The sequence below is a fragment of the Grampus griseus genome, assembly GCF_964374135.1.
Source record: "Grampus griseus genome assembly, chromosome: 12".
NCBI classification, from domain to species: Eukaryota; Metazoa; Chordata; class Mammalia; order Artiodactyla; family Delphinidae; genus Grampus; species Grampus griseus.
Window position 1 is genome coordinate 86,114,394 of NC_139006.1, and position 17,585 is coordinate 86,131,978.

A 17,585-nucleotide genomic window follows, 5' to 3' on the forward strand; every position below is an offset into this window, starting at 1 on the left:
GACACAAGGAGACTCGTGGAGCACAGTCAAGTGGGAATGACCCTTCTCGTGACCTGAATACTGCTCTTCTGTTGACAAATCCCAGGACGCTAAAAGGTCAGCTTCCTCTTGCCCTTACAAGACTGGAACTGTTGGCAGCAAAGCTAAGGGTTCACTCTGATGCCCTTCTCTTAGCAGATCTGACATCCCGTTAGGAGAGGGGGCTTGGAATGGGTCTCTCCATTATGTCTTCTTTAGTTGAAAAAAGAGAGAGAGAGGGAGAATGAAAGAAACAGGAAGGAAAAAAGGAAGGAAGGAAGGAAGGAAGGGAGGGAGGGAGGAGGGGCGGAAGGAAGGGAAAGAGGAAGGGGAGGGAGGGAAGAGGGGGGAAGGAAGGGAAAGAAAAAGAGGAAGGAAGGAAGGAAGGAAGGAAATATTCTCAGTGCAATCTTCATTTCACTGCATCTTTCCTTTTCCCATAAAGGAAACTGACCGGAGAGGGGTGTGTGACCATCACAGGCTTCCAGATTCCTGCAGGACTTCCCCGACCTTGCAGCCTGCCAGGGCTGGTGCATCAGTTGGCAGAAAGGAAGTCAGACATTCCAAGAACTCGTCACAGAGGCAACAACCAGCGCATTTCACATTTTGTTTCAATAATCTTGCTGATCTCTCGCCTTTTAAAAAGGTAAGACTGAGAACATGAGCAGCACAGATCAGGAATGCACCACTGTTGTTTTCAAACAGCAAGACAGCGAGGGGGAAAGAGAGGTGACACCACAAGTGGAGTGATTTGTTTTGTGTGCGCAGCTCGGCCAGATCGCCTCCAGCAGGGCAAGGGGTAGGTTACAGCCACGGCGAACGTTCAGGCGCCGTCTGAACGTTCACCCAAATCCCACCGCCAAGGATGACATCACATGGGCATGTGGCAGGATATCTACACCGCTCTTTGGTGACCAGTGGACGGACAGAGAGAAAGGACAGCCGCTTTCCTGAAGGGGCACGGTCACGGTAGGACACCCCAGAACCGGGGGAAGTGTCTATCTTGGCTTTGACTCCACGAACATCCCACGCCTGTGTTCCCTGGAGGGAATTCCCCACACCTGGTGACACACACAGAGATCTGGGCCTATTCTGGTTGTGTCGCACACCAAGAGTGCTACCAGGCTGGCGCTGCCCCTTCCTCATTTAGAATCAGCACCCTTCTGCTCAGAACCCGCCGCCCGGGAAGAGAGAGGTTCTAGATAAACTGAGTCATAAACCTCCCCCGTGCCGGGTTGGTTCTGCAGTTTACAAAACTCACAAGGCCCTCCACAAACTCCTCAAATCGGCGTTTTCATCCAAGAATGGAGGGGCATGAAGGGGCCACCAGTGACCCAGGCCTGGACGCTCTATTTTCTGCACCGACACAATGTGAAAGCCACATTCAGGTCCTCACCCCATCCCTTCCTTTTCCTGCCAATTGGGACGCAGATCTTTTAACTTCAAAACACGTGTTATCTTTTTACATTAAAATTCTGTTAGTGCATCTGAGGCCCCCAAGTCCTGTTTCTGCCATCTAAGCAGTAAATCTACTGCAAGTCTTAGAACAGTGTGTGTATTTGGCGTCAGGAAATGAGAGGTGCCCGGGGAAAATGAGAAATGCAGAGTCACCTTTAAAAAAGAAAAAAACTGTGCGTGTCCTGGAGTCCACAGAAGACTTGAAAAAAATACTGCGGCCATCTTGGCATCTTTTTAGATGAACCATCTTGTAAATCATCCCAAAACTCTTCTGCTTATATACATACAGCGCACTAACACTTGGGTTTGTGTTCAGACAACAGAAATTTTCAAACCACAGATCCGGACGGGCTGTCCAAGGATTTAAGCCACCTCCTGAAACAGGGGAAAAAGGTCTTACAGATCTCAAGAACTCCAAGATGTTTTTATTGATTTCAGTTTCCAATAGAATGAATATGTTTTCTCTAAATATTTTTTATCACACAACTGAAACATTGAATTATTTTTTCAGAAACAGAGTTAAATACAACAATCTAGTTACAAATTCTAATATAAAGAGTACAAAATATAATGTTATAACTTGTATTTTAAAAAAGAAATACAAACTCTATGGTCTTTTGCATTTTACTGCCTCAAAGCATAATTAGCAAAGTTGAAGAATGAACATTTTCCCCTCAGTCACTCCACACAGACACACTACGGGGCACCTAAACCATCACTTGAAGTCCTGGCCTGTGATTTTTTTATTCTCTTTCTTTTTGCTCAGTGTATAAAATGTCCTGCGATGAGAACACACCCGAGTTAAAAGCAGTGAAACAGCATACGCTGCTTCAGACACGGAGACATTCTGAAAGTGGAAAAGTAAAGTTGTACAAACGCATTCGTTGTTTTGTGCGTCGATCACACCCCCCAGGGGGTGATTTGCCTGTTTTCAAGACGGCACGTGGGTAAAGAGAATCTGGCCGTGAACACCCAGGAGGTGCGTTGCGTTCCAGGCACAGACTGAGAACTGCCATTCACCTTCTGTGACCCTGTGGGCTACACTCTATCTCCCGCTGGAAAAGCTACCTGAGCCAGGTGCCTGGGAAACAGCAGGGAGGTGTCACCTGCGACCTGCTGGGCCCGAGACCACATCCCAGAGGCCTGCCAAACAATGACCCTGCGTGTGCACGTGCCTCCGTGTACTGTCTGCCTGACACTGTACACAACCTGTGACTCAGCGGCCAGATCTGAAGATGGTTCTCGACATCCTGGGCAAAACCAATGCTCCGTAAGCTTGCCAAAGTGGCATATGTCATCCCCGGGGCCATTTCCTGGAGCACCTTCATTTCAAGGAACTAGTGTCTTTCTTGGTTTACAAAATAAATAAAAGTAAATATTGGGAAGCATCTCTTAAAGCACTGAATACTTTTCAAAACCAAAAAGGCAAAATCCACTTGGCCTGAAAATCTGTACTGTACCATAACCGAGGTGAAACGCCTCCATCTGAGATGGTCCCAGGGCCTTCCAGGAACCAGGGGAGAAAAGCGACAGAACGGCTGACCAACGCCCGGAGAAGATGCTTCAACAGCTGAGTTTTCAGAGAATTTAAATGTTCATTCTTCAAGTTAAGGAATATGAGTGAATAACCTGAAAGAGTCTCTAAGCTCATTATTTGTGTTACAACAACGAGGAACAGGGCGAGCAGGGGAGGGGGAGGAGTGAGACCAGCAGCAGGAGTGTGCAGGCGGGGGCGGGGAGACACACGGAGAAGCTGCAGTGTAGACAACCAAACCCTTTATTGTCTAAGTTACATTGACGCCAACACTGTCAAATCCTGTTAAGAAACAAGGAAACAGCAGATTGGTAGAGGTAGTAGAAAGTCTGTAACAGTCGGAGGGTGACTTACAAGAGAGACCATGCGGAAATTATCCATCGAGAAAAAGTGAATCAAAACACATTGGCTAAATAAATAAGAAAAACACATATCGTATTAAATACTATGGTCAAACTGACATAAACACATGGACAAACCAATACAATACTGATGCTCAGTGGAAGAAGGGAAGCACAGTCGGGCCCCCAGACGGCTTGTCTTGGAGGGTGGTGTTCTTGGACGCCGCCCCCCCACCCCGGACCCCCGTCTGCTGAATTCAGGGAAAACCTTATTTCTGTGCTCCAGGTGGAAACAAGTATTCCAACTGGCTCGGGCCGCGTGTACGGCCAACGGGACCCCGGGACGCGCCCCTCTCCACCATGCTCCCCGCAAAGGGGTCTCCCGGGATGACACCTGTGGCTCTGAAGGCCGCCTCTGAAACGGTAAGAACGTACATGATCGTGTCACTCTGGGTACAGAATTCCTCTGAATAACTAAAACACAGAGAAACAGACCGAATCACGAGCCCCTGTGCGTTCCTGAACTGTCACCCTTCGCTGTCAGCCAAGAAAATAAAAGCTAGAAAATGCAGAAACCATCACTGTGGGGAGACTACGGAAGTGATCAAACGTAAGTCAACAGAAAGGCATGTCGATTTCTAGGGTGAACAGAGGAATGTAGCTCTGAAACTTTGCTCAAAATAACTTTAGAGGACAGTCACTGAATCGTATCTGCAAGGACATTCCTAATGACACCAACACGACAGATCATTCTGGTACATATCCGGTGTAAGAATATCAGGAAAAAATAAGTAAAAAAGTTATACATATATACACACACATACATGCAGCTATATGCGTGTGTATATACATGTATATATACATTTATAGATATAAGCTAGCCAGTTACATTGCATTGTTTGCAAATGTTGCAAAGTAACCTGAACGGTCAAGTAATTTAAATTCAGTAACAAGGAGAATCCACACCCAAACATTAACTAAGAACAACAACAACAACAACAACAACAATAATAAAATTCAACGAATCATTAGAACAGGAAAACCACACTTTAGGGGGTGTGTGTGTGTGTGTGTGTGTGTGTGTGTGTGTGTGTGTGTTTCAACAAGTCTTTGTATCAGAAGCCCATTTTCTACAAAAACTGCACTAATCCATTACTGTATTAGGTAAACTGTCGCTCTCACCAGTATTAAAGATTAGGATAATTTCTGTACATGTAAAATTATTGCTTTTTTGAAAAATATATTTAGCATATGCTCGTTTTAATCCATTTCCTGCCTTTACAAAATTTCACAATTAAAAAAAACCTAGTAAAGCTTTTGCAAAAAATTTCACAGAACATTTTCATTCAAGGCAGCAGTAACTTTTGATAATGCATAAGATCATTATGTGCAAAAGTCTGACACTCTCAGAAACGTCACCATCACACACGGTGTCATGGTAATCGGAAAAGAAAATATCTATATCTGTGGAATACAATTTCAACTGCGTACACTGCAAGGTTTAAGACCCTTTGTTACGGCCCTTAACTCCCCACCGCTAAAACTGGCATCTGCGCGACTGAGGAAGAGGTATATAAGCTGCCCGACCCACGGGCCGGGGGGGCCTCCACGCTCTGGGAATGAAGGGACTCGTCCCATGGAGGCCCCCCGGCCCAAGAAGAAAAGACGCCTACTTGCTGGGACAGATGGACAGGAAGGCAGGGAGTGAGGGGGGCGCAGGAGGCCCCAGAGCACCAGGACCCCGGCGACCTGGGCCCCCCCTGGGCTCAGGGGATCCTCCCGCTAGGACTAAAAGGGTCCAAATCGAGGGGGGTTCAGTGGCTAGATCATTTGTTAAGACAGGCAGTCTTCCGTTGTAAGCAGTTTGCAGAATGTAGCCCTGTTACCAAAAGGTCCTGAGAATAAACAAAGAAGCCTGCTTTGCTTAGTGCTCAACCAGCTCTCTTCTCCCAAGCACAGCAAAAGCCTTCCCACGGATGTGTTTCCTCTGCCGGATTCACTGAGCACAGATGGGAGAGAGGGACACACCTGGGAAACGCAGAGGGCCCCCAAGGGGATGCGATGGGACCACTGAGGAAGGAGGACCTTGTCACCCGCCCGCCCCCCATCGAGCCTGTTTCCACAGCACCTCAAGGCCCATCCTTCCTCTTTTATTCACTATTTTAAATACCCACTGAGACAAGGAGAGACCAGAGCGTCAAAACTCCGTCAACCTGGACCCCTCCGCCGTCTGTTCTGACGTCACCTCCAACAGGCCTCTGAGCAGCGGCAGCGGCTCCTGTTTCAGTGCTTGGCTGCTTCACTCTGTCCGACACACACGAGCATCTTTCTTCCAGTGTCTCAAACCTGTCTTGAACAATATCGATGCTTTGCGCTCCTACCGTGGCTCCCACCTCCACCGTTTATTATAAGAAAATACGGACTATGGTCGGTGAGCACATATATGCATATAGAATATCTACACGTAATTCTAAGTCGAGCATCTTTGTTGATGTTTAACGTGTAACAAGGAGAAGCCCTCCCTTCAGCTTCCGCTCCGCCCAGCGGCTGCAGGATCTGAGGTGTCCGGTTGGGAGTTCTTCCACGGGGCGGTCAGGGTCACGGTCGGGACATCCACAAGGGAACTGCGGACGCTGTCCCGGGGCACCGGGGATGGTGAAAGCGTGTCTCTAGGTTCCCTTTCTGAGAGGCACTGTTTGGACAGTATCTGCATTAGAATGGTCTCTCCCCTGGGGAAAAAAGAGACAAGAGAAAAGCTCATTTCTGCCTTTGGTTTCCAAGTGCATTTTTCCTATTAATTTTCTTAGCAACGCCCAAAGCACCAACAGCAACCTTCACAGAGCCACTGAGTCAGGTCGGCAGAGACCCCTGGCTTCAGCTTTAACTCACTGCACACGAGCAGGCTATGTTTGCACTGTGCCTTCCTGCCTTCCAAGGCAGCTTGAGAAAATCACCCCCAGTGATCTACAGAGGTTCATTAGCCGTCTCTGTTCCGCATGCAAGAACAGCAAATCATAGTGCCTGAACCAGCTCCGGAGGAAAGGTTACAAAGATGGCCAGATGGGGCCGGAGGACTCAAAACAGCAGTGCACCGTGAGTAATACAAAGCGGGGTTCACAGGTGAACGACGGCGCCAGAACAAGGTTGGATTTGGGGGCCATACGAACCAGAAGTACAGCACTCCCACAGGTCTGTCAGCACCCGAGGGAGCGTCCACCCATTTCCGTAAATAATTACCACGTTGGAAAAATAGAAAGGGTTATTCTACAGTCAAGGGAACTGCAAGATGAAAACGAGAATGAAGGAAAGCCGATGCTTTCAGAGGAGGCTCTCGCACGACACGTGCAGCATCGCTGTTTGAACAGTGGAGTTTACAATCTGAGGACACGACAGGGCAAGATGAATCTTACTTAACTGCATTAACCTTCAGCTAAAGTCCCGATGAAGTAAAACCGACAGCTTGAAATTAACATGCACACATAAAATGCAGCGCTCGTGTGAAATTCCAACTGGTTTCCAGCTATGCCTGCAGGAACCCTAGAAATAAGTGTGTGTTGGGGGGGGTCTGGTTGACATAATGAATTAAGTGCCTCTCTTTAGTTAATAGTTTCAGAAAACTCCTACGTAAAACTAGCTCTGCATTCACGACACCTACCAGTCGACATCTAGCGGCAGTCAGAAAGATACTCAACAAAATTTTATGGGGGGCTGGGGGGAGTGGGCACAGTGGTACGGACAGTAGTTTATTTGAAATGTAGGAAACGGTAACGGAATGAGAGAGGTGATAAAACTTCCTTAAGTAGATGGTGAATTTCCTGCAGTAAACTGAGAAGGATGTTTTGCATTTTTGCACAGCGACATCATGCCGTGGGGAGATCCATCATCGACAGGGCTCATTTGGAACTGGTTCCAGATACATTCGAGGACGGAAAATGGCCTTTGTGTTTACGGACAGAAAAACAGGAGTTATTGTTAGCTGTTAGGTGGCTGGCCTTGAACGTTTTGAGGAAGTGTGTAGCAAACAGACTTGCTGGGGAGTCCATAAATGGGCAAGGAATGTATATGAACACGTGTGTTGTGTGTGTCCAGATTCTGTATACACAATCCAGGCACCTCCTTGGATTTCCCTTCCTTTGGACCAGAATACACAGACTTGCATTGGAAGAAGGAAAAAGGATGGTTAGAGAAGAAGCATGAAGATGGCCCTCTGTCCGTAAAGGACTGAAGTTTTACACTGCAGGCTCAGAAAGTTTTAAAGCTTTGTATTTTAGAGGGACTGCAAAATCTGGCTAACCCGAATAACCAGGTTGTTTAATTCAGTCCACAGATCTAGAGGCACAGATGCCAAGTTTCTCTTTATAAGTGAGGGGATGTGTTCAAACAGCATCTCACTTTTAAGAGAGTTGTTTTCACTTTCGATTCGTTGGGACCAACACCTTATTCCTCAATACAGCAGTCCTATATAGGGTTTTTAAGAAATGACTGAAATTCATCTGAGAAATGAGGCCCAGGGGAAAATGCAGCCATGGAAGAAAGGAGTCACAGAAATACTTAAATTAAGTGGACACATGATATCTGAGCGCAAACAAGTTGCTTTTATTCTCCCACAAAGAAAGAGGCATCAGAAAATGAGAAGCACGCTTTCAGAAAACTTGGCTTTTCTTTATTGCAGCTGTGTGAATTGTGGACTCTTCAGTAAAACTGAACAATATTTATTCAGAAATAAATATTATCTTTCTTTAAGGCGTTTCAGCGTTCCAGGGATGAATAGTGACTTATGGAACTTGACGAGGCCTACTTTTTCTTCCCCTTTTGTCTTATAAGGTAAAGGAATGCATATGTGCTCATGCGTGGAAGTGACCCACACACACAAAAGCCTATATCCTCTGGGACACAGGTGAGTCTCTCGGCCTCCGTGGACCAAGGCCTGCATTAGACATGCGTGGTGATGCTAAACGCTTAACAATGTACAGGGAACATCTTACTGGCAAGGACCTTTCCCAACAAGCCAACAGTTAGTTAGCTGGGACTCGCGTTATTACACGTCATTTTGGATAAATCACTAGTTATATTCACGACTTTTCACCTTATGTTACACTGAGTGGGAAAACGGATACTGTGTTTCAAGACATTTGGTTTACATGAGTAAGAAAATTACTGAGACAAACCAGCTGAATTTTGAAATGCGATCTGTGATACTGAGAATCTAAAAGTGACACTGAAAACAGATCATACATAGATTCAAATATACCAGCCTATGGGATTTCTCCATCGTTTGCATTCTAATCTCCGTAGCTAAAAATGAGACAAATTAGGTTGCCATTTTTCTCCTCAGTTCTCTTTATTTTGATTAATGGAATTATTTCTCCAGCTTAACTATTTTAAAATAGCATTTAGAATAATAAATAAACTATTAATCATAGTCTATAAATTTTGGCAAGGAATTCAAACAAGTCGTAACACCAGATTTCATATTTCAGCAAAAGACGGTCTGGTCTTTTAAGTCCCAAAACCAGGGGAATGGAGGGAGAGAGGGTTAATTTTTCTTGGTTTTAGAAAGACCATTATTTAATTTCTAACATTTAACGACCAATACAATTGGAAAAATAAATTTCTCCACAACATTAAAGAAACCCCCCCTACTCTTTTCTCTAACATCCATAGCGCAGTGATACCAATATTTTAAAAAGCATATTATTTTCAAAAAATGTTCTTTCTAATGATGAATTTTGATGACTACTAGAAATTAAATGTTCAGTTGTGTTAAATCTATGGCAAAGCATCTTGAAAATGATGCTATACGTGAATTCCTCCTCTTACGTAGAGTTTTGCTTGGGACATAAGCTTCTCTTACAAAATACAACAGGCGCCAGTAGCGGGTGCCTTTATTCCCCAGGGCTGGAAGATTCATCCCCACAGCTAGGGAAGCTCCACTAATGAAGAGGGCTCCTGGCTGCCAGGGCTCAAACCCTTTACAACAAATGCAAAGGAACGGGATGCCCACAGAATAGATACTGTGCCCAGGAACAAACTATCCGATACCCTATTACCCAATCCAGACCTTTAACTTCCAAGGAGTCGGTAATCCTTTCCACCCCACCCAACAGAGGAATGTGCTGATAAAGAAACTGCTCTGGGATCTCCGAGTTCAAGTGCAAGCCTGTAACACAGAAGGGGCTTAGCCAGTGTGCGTGCAGAAAAGAGACCACGACCAAAAACACATCAAAAGGAAACTCTCTGGCGGAGGGGTGTGGGAGAGAGATGGGTTGGGAGGTTGGGATTAGCAGATGCAAACTAGTATATATAGGACGGATAAACAACAAGGTCCTAACGTACAGCACAGGGTACTATAGTCAATATCCTGTAATAAACCATAATAGAAAAGAAGAAAGAAATAAACTGCATGTATGACCTTGTAAACACAAAAACAAAAAAGGAAACTTTTATTCCTCCTCAAGTAACTAAATTAACTGAATTTAATCCACTCCAACGTATGTATATTATGACATTAGGATTACCCCACATAGGAAATTCAGATATTAATACAGCAAAGTAAGGGCAGCTGCTGTATGGCTGTGGGTACAGACATGGCGTCTGCCCGCCAGCGTGATGTTGTCTGAACACAAGGCAGCAAACCAGGGAATTACATTTATGTTGACAACACTTTTCTCAAGCTAAGAGCTCTCCCATCTTCCCTTTAAGGCACGACTAGCAGCTAGACTGTAAAACAAAACAAGACAAAACCAGGGTGTTTACAAGCACACGACCAGGTTCTGACAAAGCAGGGAGATGCTGAGAAGAGGGAGTGGCCGTGACGACTGAGCACAACGGTCCACGATGGGCACGTGCACACAGGCATCAACACGTGCATCTGCATGTTTACACGCATGTGCACCGTACATATACACGGCGCCCGTGTCTCCCCAGCTGCTCAGGACAACTGCTCACTCTTGGAATAACTGACAACAGCTAACGTGCTGGACGTCTGGTCTCTGCCAGGCTCAGTCCACCGTCCTCGTTAATCTTCTCAGCAAGTACAGGAGTATGTGCTGCTGTGGTCATCATTTTACAAATGAGGAAACTCAGGTGAAGTTCACCTGCCTGAGCTGAGGTCTAGGTTAGAGTCTCCTACTCAATAACCCAACATCTTAACAATTCAGGCTATTGAGTCCCTCGGAGTAGAACTGGCTGATCTTCAACGTTGAGAGCTATTAAATATTTATATGTTCTCCACCAGGATCAAACCCACTTCAAACCCACATATTCGCCCGCCAAGAGGCATCACAAACTTGACTTGAAGGTCAGCTGGAACTGGTTTTGTCCGGCTCCTCCTGCCACGTTCCAGGCTCCAGGAATGGCTCCTCCAGAGAGCTGGAGCCTGAAGCCAGCACCCGGGTCCACTCCATCCCCTTCCCCTCCCTCCCATCCTGCATCCAACCCCCAAGTTCTTCCTGCCGCCAAACATCCCCACACCCATCTGCTCTCCGCAGTCCCACCCCAGCTCGGGCCGCCTCTGGGTCTCGCTGGGATGACCCCAAGCACCTCCAGAGCAGGGCTCAGCTCACCGTCCGGAACCTCCGCAATCCATCCCCGACCCAGACTAACCCGACTCTCCTACAGACACACTGGTGACGTCATCCCCGGCTCAGGGTTCCCACTGCCCTCGGGATGGAATTCCCACATCTCAGCGCTGGTACCCAACGGCGGTGTGTCTCCCCAGGCTCATGTCCTGAGCGCCTGGCCACCCGCCCAGCTCTCCCCCCATACGATTCCTCCAACGAGACATCTCTTCCACCTCTGGGGTTGGGGTCGGGGGGGTATTGGCGGGGGCATCTGCCGGCTACCCGCACCCTGGCACAGTCTTCTCGACGCCCCAAGCCTGGTTCCAGGGCCCTCACCCTATCACAGCGCTGCACCTCTCTGCCCTGTTTTCTTATCTAAACCACCCACTGGACCTCAGGAACCATGAAAGCAGGAAAAGTATTTACCTTGTCTCCCAACATCCTCGTTATCTCCACCAATATGACAGAGCCTGGCACACAGGAGGTGCGCAATAAATACTGTTAACGAGTGAATAAATGATTATTGTGAAACTGAATTCCCAAATACTGTTTCCGTTAGATAATTTAACATCTATTATGTGTATCTATAAAAGTCCATCAACTGTTAGTGTTACATCAAGTAATTTATGCGTGAATACAGTGTTGTGTGATTTTAAAAACTCCCCTGATCCACAGCTTCTAAAGCCCACAGGAAAAGAATGATTTAAATATTAATTAGTTGATGTTTGTAAAGCACACTAAACATGAAAAAGAACATGGCTGGTAAGTATAATGAGTCCCGTTCTAGACAAAAATAACCACAGAATTGTCCTATGAATCTAGATCGTATTCTGAATCTAAGACAGCAGTTGTGATTTTTGTAAACAGTGAGAACTCCAGAATAAGAGAGAACAGTAAGATATAAGCCGACAGCTACTACTGTTATGTTGTGCACTTATCCTGGCAGACACATCTCTATGAGAATTCTTAAATTCCAAAATACGTTAAAGAAAACAGAATTTCCTTCAAGAACCAACATGTTCAGCGATTGATCAACAAAAGCTCCTTTTAATGCGACAAGAGGACAAAAAGTACTTCCAGAGGCCGTCTCTCGAATATGCGAGCACGAGAGGTGTATACATCCAGCCCAGTTTTGGTGTCACGGGCCTGACGACCACGGTCAGGAGACTGAAGAGCAGGACAGCTGACCCACGGAGGCCTCGCCACAGGAGTAAATAGCTCCTAAGACCACAGTATTGAGTCACTGTACACGTGACACTAAGAGGTGGGCTGGTCATAAGTACAAAACTGCAGAACTTGGGTTTACAGAGACAAAGACGAAAATACAGATACATCTTTTCTCTTTCATCCCCAAGAATGGGTAACGACTGTGATGAATTCCCAGCATAACTATAAGTAACAAAGAACTAATTTAAAATAGAGTCTTAGTGACTTGCTTTGTTGATCTATTTCTCCCTGTACCAGGAGCCTTTTGAAGAGGCTTAGGTAGAGTCCCTGTGCACCAGGTAAACTGACGTGTGCTCCTGAGGAATCTCACTGTGTTATTCAGAGACCTGCCTGGTGCTTCCCGGCCCCGTCAAACGCTCCTCTGGAAAAGCCGAATCTTAGGCGGATTGAACGGGCCGCTGTGTCTGCAGGAATGCTCTGGACTGACTTCACTTGTACCGTCAGTACGTAATTCTCCAATTACGGCACGACCTTGCCGCTGCTACAACCCACAGACACGTCACCGTGTGCGCCTTGTCGAAAGGGGGTTTTACTTCTGTTTAAAAGGAGAGTGTTGCCTAATTCGAGCTAAGGTCACATGCATCCAGAAATCTTTTAATTCTGCGTTCAGTGAGATGTTATTTTTTTTCATCAATTGTCACAGCATCGTGAAATAACAGCTGTCGTTCTAAAACCATGGGTTTTATTAAGAGAGAAGTCACTTACTAAAAAACTATAACAAAGGGAAAGGCATTCTGTCCATGACATATGAAGAAAAGGCTTTTAACAAAAAAACAGGGATTCTGAAAATTCGATAAAAAACAAAACCAGAGCCTCTGATCAGGTACCGTCCATCCTAAGGGCAGCTCAACCGTGAATTAGCAGCAGGCTCTGGGCAGTGTTTTTATCGCTCACTATTCTCTTCTAGAGAAACGGACTGGAATTTCTGGAGGTTCTTCTGTCATCTATGTCACCGTCGTCACTGTCAACGACCGTGAATCCCACACGTGTCCAGGCAGGGTGTGCTACCTGGATCTGACCACCTGGACCGGATCCCGGACGTTTGTTCTGGCAGCAAGGAAACTTTCCCCTCTTCATTTACAAGGGGGAGAGGTTGCAGTTACAGAACATTCTACGGCAACCAATCAGAAAGCAAGAAGGTTATGGAGAAAATGCTTGTGGGAGAACGAGGACGGGTGTGACATCCTGTCAGGGGCAGAGAGGAAGAAAAGCTCTGCAACCACATGCTCTTAGCCCGGGATGACGGCACAGACCACTTAGGACGGCATGTACCCCCTTACTTCAGAGCTACAGACCGCATCCCACAGTCACTCGTGCCCAGAAGCTGGCCACCTTTTGTAGATTGAATGCACTAAGGCCACACGTCTACGGTGACCCACGTTCTATGTACACGCATACGGGTATCTTACGCATTATGGCCGAGCCGGTGGCGTGCATTAGACAGAGAGTCAAATCAGGACAAAGATGAGGCCCTGAGACACCCAACTCAGCAGAACGCCTCTTATGGAGTGATTCAAAAATACGGTTCTGAAATAATGCCATGTGCAGCGACATGGATGGACCTAAAGACTGTCATACAGAGGGAAGTAAGTCAGACAGAGAAAGATAAATATTAATCGTATAATGTCGCTTAGATGTGGAATCTAGGAAAATGGTAGAGATGAACTTATTTGCAAAGTGGTAACAGAGTCACAGATGTAGAGAACCGACTTATGGACACCAAGGGGAGGCGGGGGGAGGGACAAACTGTGTGATTGGGACTGACATACGCACACTGCTAGATATAAAACAGACAACTAATAAGAACCTACTGCACAGCACAGGGAACTCCACTCAAATCTCTGTAATGGCCTATATGGGAAAAGAAGCTAAACAAAGAGTGGATATATGTATAACTGATACACTCTGCCGTACACGTGAAACCAACACAACATTGTAAATCAACTCTACTCCAATAAAATTTTTAAAAAATACGGTTCTGAAGGGCTTCCCTGGTGGCGCAGAGGTTGAGAGTCCGCCTGCCGATGCAGGGGACACGGGTTCGTGCCCCGGTCCGGGAGGATCCCACATGCCGCGGAGCGGCTGGGCCCGTGAGCCATGGCCGCTGAGCCTGCGCGTCCGGAGCCTGTGCTCCACAGTGGGAGAGGCCACAACAGTGAGAGGCCCGCGTACCGCAAAAAAAAAAAAAAAAAAATACGGTTCTGAAGACAAGAGACAAAGCCTAACTTGTTCTCAAGCTAACCTCCAAGCAAAACATCTTGAGTGGAAAAGTATGACTTTCTGGTGTTTTCTGTCACCAGCGGTCTCTACCAATTCCATCACCCACAACAAGACCCAACGCGGCTGCATCGACCCCGACCGTGTCATTCACGGCCTGAGCCACCTTCAGTGATTATCAGGCACCCACAGACTGTCCCGCAAGACTGGGCTCTCATTCACAGCAACGAAAAGCTACTTACACATCTGGTAAAACACCACGTGGTACCCTTGTGACGACCATCGTGACACCCCTTTTCCCAGCTACGCGACATGAAAACCCACACACCCGTGAGTCGGGAGACCTACTTGTTTGGGGGCATCTGCGGAGGTGGCGTGGGCTTCAGCACCTCGGAGGCCGTTAGACTCAAACAGCACTGTGAGAGCAAGTACGTGCGTTAGCAGGGGGACGCTAGCTTCCCGACGCCCCGCGACACGCATCCCTTACAGGTTAAGCACTTGCGCAAAAAAAAAAAAACAACGAAAAAAAGACCCAGCGCCCAGCCTGTGGCCGGAAAATACCAGTTTACCATAACACTTACTGTAAGAAACTGAAAACGCTGCCTGGGGCCGGTGCCCTTTTTAATTCAGGCTTCGTCGCCAAAGAGACCCATCAGTGACAACATTAATTAGCCGGGCGCGTGCAGAGGGCCCCTCCTTCTGCGCCACTTACCGTTTGGCCCCTGTCACTTTGCATCAGACCCGACCCGGGTACGGATGCGTCCTTCACGCTTGGGATAAAGCACCCCCGGCCCCGCCTCGCCCTGGCTGTGTGGTGCGCCCACCACACACACGTTGCTTCCCCCGATTCCATCTCAGGCAAGCTCTTGACAAACAGGCCGAGGAATTCTGCCACTCGGCACCCACCGGTCCACAGAGGCCAGCTGGTGCCGAGGAGGAAAGCAGGCAGCCGGGTGTCATGCCGATGGGGGACGTGGGTTTCAGTGCGTCCTGGTGGCAGCGTAACTCATTACCCCGTGCACTTCTGAGAAGTCCACTCTACTTAAAGTGGAGCATTTGCAAGACAGGCTTATCTCAGATGAAACCACACAGCACTTGGATGCAAAGGAAAAATCATTTCAGGTGCAGGTGCCGGATAGGACAGCCTAGAGTGTCATCCCAGGAGACAAGGCCTGACCCCTCACCTCACCCGGGCGAAATCTAAACCTGTCACCAACTGTGGAAAACAGAGACTGCCTCCCCCCAGGGCCCCCCGGGCAGGTACCTGTGTGAGCCCGCGTGTGGGCCCGGAGATGGCTAGACTGGTGGAAGCACTTTCCACACTCCACGCAGACCAAGTCTCCCTGGTGGGCCGGCGTCCGGAGTGTCCCTGGGCAGCGGTGCAGGGGCGGGGGAGGGAGGAAGGGGGCGAGAGGAAAACATCGTCAGCCCCTCCGCTGTGTCCTGATGGCAGGCACCTCCAGGCCCCCGGACAGCCCGCACACGCAGGACCGCGAGGGAGCACAGATTAGAGAGGATTAAATTCCACTCTCATGACGCGCCCTCAGGTGTGTGGGACCCAGGCAGCTGGTGGCCCGCATCCGGCCGATGGAGTGATGTGGCCAGACCAAGTGAGGGACTAGGAAAGCAGGGCTGGGCCCTGCCCCCAAGGCGACGCTGGGCCACACGCCTGGGAGCTGCGCCATCCCCACCTACCCCCCCTGCCGGCCCCTTACCTGTGTGTCCTGCGCATCCCGGGCAGAGCACAGACGGGACACCTAGGAAGGAGGCCGGTCTTAGAGTGCCGACCTCCTGTTCCCTCCTGACCCTAAAAGATGTCCGGCTTTTGCTAGAAAAGGGACGCAGAAGACTCACACCTGTCTGTCTGCCTTTTCTGGATGAGGGCATCTCTCTGAAGAAAAGCCTCATTTTTCATGTAACAGTAGCTCTGAAATGACCTCCCTGAGCCTAACCTTCCCATCAGGCTCAACGGTAGCTCAACTCAACGGGAAAACAAAAATACTAACTAGAAAAAGGTATGCCTCTAACAACAAATGTTTTTAGATGACGCTCCCTGAGCTGAGTGTTTACACACCTGAAGTCTGACATTTGAATGTAAAAGTTGAGTGAAAGGACGACCAAGGGTCTTAGCCAAACAGCTGAGACCGTATCATTCTCTTGTCCTCATTCAGAAGCCACAACACATACAAATGATATAAAATTGTTTTTACATTACAGGTACTGTTTATGGAGATAACAGTCAAAGAAATGCACGAATTGTAGGGCAGATGGTGGATTTCTCGTTGGACAAGTCATGAATGTGAGTCTCCGAGAAAGAGAAGAATTTGCCCACAAAGTTCTCAGCTTCTTCACCACCTCCTTCAGGGATGCGAGGAGAATGACGACACATTTTAACCCACTCATGCCCTGTCATTAGTAAAAGATCAGGGTGTCAGCTTCCCAGTAAAACACGGAAAGTGTCACCTGGCCACGCGACCCCAGGAGCCGCGGGCTCATGTGCTGAGACCACCCGCCTCCTCTTTCCTGGAGTTCTGACCAGGCCAAGTCGGGGGGAGGAAAAGCTGAGGAGGGCGTCCCTGGATGCCTGACCGATGGGCCCAAGAGGGGGGGCCGGGACTCCTGAGTGCGCCGGACACCCCAGTTCTTCTGACCACAGGCAGCCAGCGTGAAGACGGCTTCTATCAACAGCTAACATACTCAGCCGTTCAGGGCGGTCCCTCCCTCCTCTGATTCTGGTCCAGGAAAATCTCAACTTTATCCTCGCTTTTGCTGCTCCCTCCTTTTCACTGTGAGCACCCTCCAGCTGGGCTCCTAAGAAGACCCTCTCTGACAGCCGCTGTGGTTGCCTGGATTTTCCCAAGAATAATGGGGCTGCATCTAAGTGCAGGTCCTAAGGATGCCCCCAGGACACCCACCGATGATGACGACTCCCCCATGTGGCCTCTGCATCTAATGGTCAAAACCAAGCCATTATCATACTTTTTTTTCTAGGTAATTCCCACCCAAACTAGCAGCAGAGAAAGCACAGCCCTTGCACCCACTCCCCATTCATTAGGTATGCATCAGCACACATGCACACACACACACGTGCACACACACACACACACACACATCGTCTTCCCATGCATTCTATCATATCATTGTCTCCCTACTTTTTAAAGAAAAGACCCTTGCCCTTTATGGTCAATAATATTATGCCCAAGCTACTTCAAAATTCTGAGCTAGTGA

General features: G+C 47.9%; 1 protein-coding gene across 3 annotated transcripts in view; it reads right to left on the reverse strand.

The window, feature by feature from the left end:
* Positions 1-1,953: 1,953 nt before the first annotated feature.
* The window catches only part of ZNF516 (zinc finger protein 516), a 113,407-nt gene continuing 97,775 nt past the window's right edge, over positions 1,954-17,585 (reverse strand). Inside the window, exons 4-6 of one of the 3 annotated variants that reach the window (XM_082668002.1) lie at positions 15,622-15,726; positions 14,706-14,773; positions 1,954-6,080 (exon numbers count right to left, since the gene is read on the reverse strand). In XM_082668002.1, the coding sequence (XP_082524128.1) occupies positions 6,021-6,080; positions 14,706-14,773; positions 15,622-15,726 (233 nt within the window). In that variant the 3' untranslated portion in view covers positions 1,954-6,020. The remainder of the gene's footprint in view (positions 6,081-14,705; positions 14,774-15,621; positions 15,727-17,585) is intronic. The other 2 variants (XM_082668003.1, XM_082668004.1) reach the window with 2 other exon arrangements.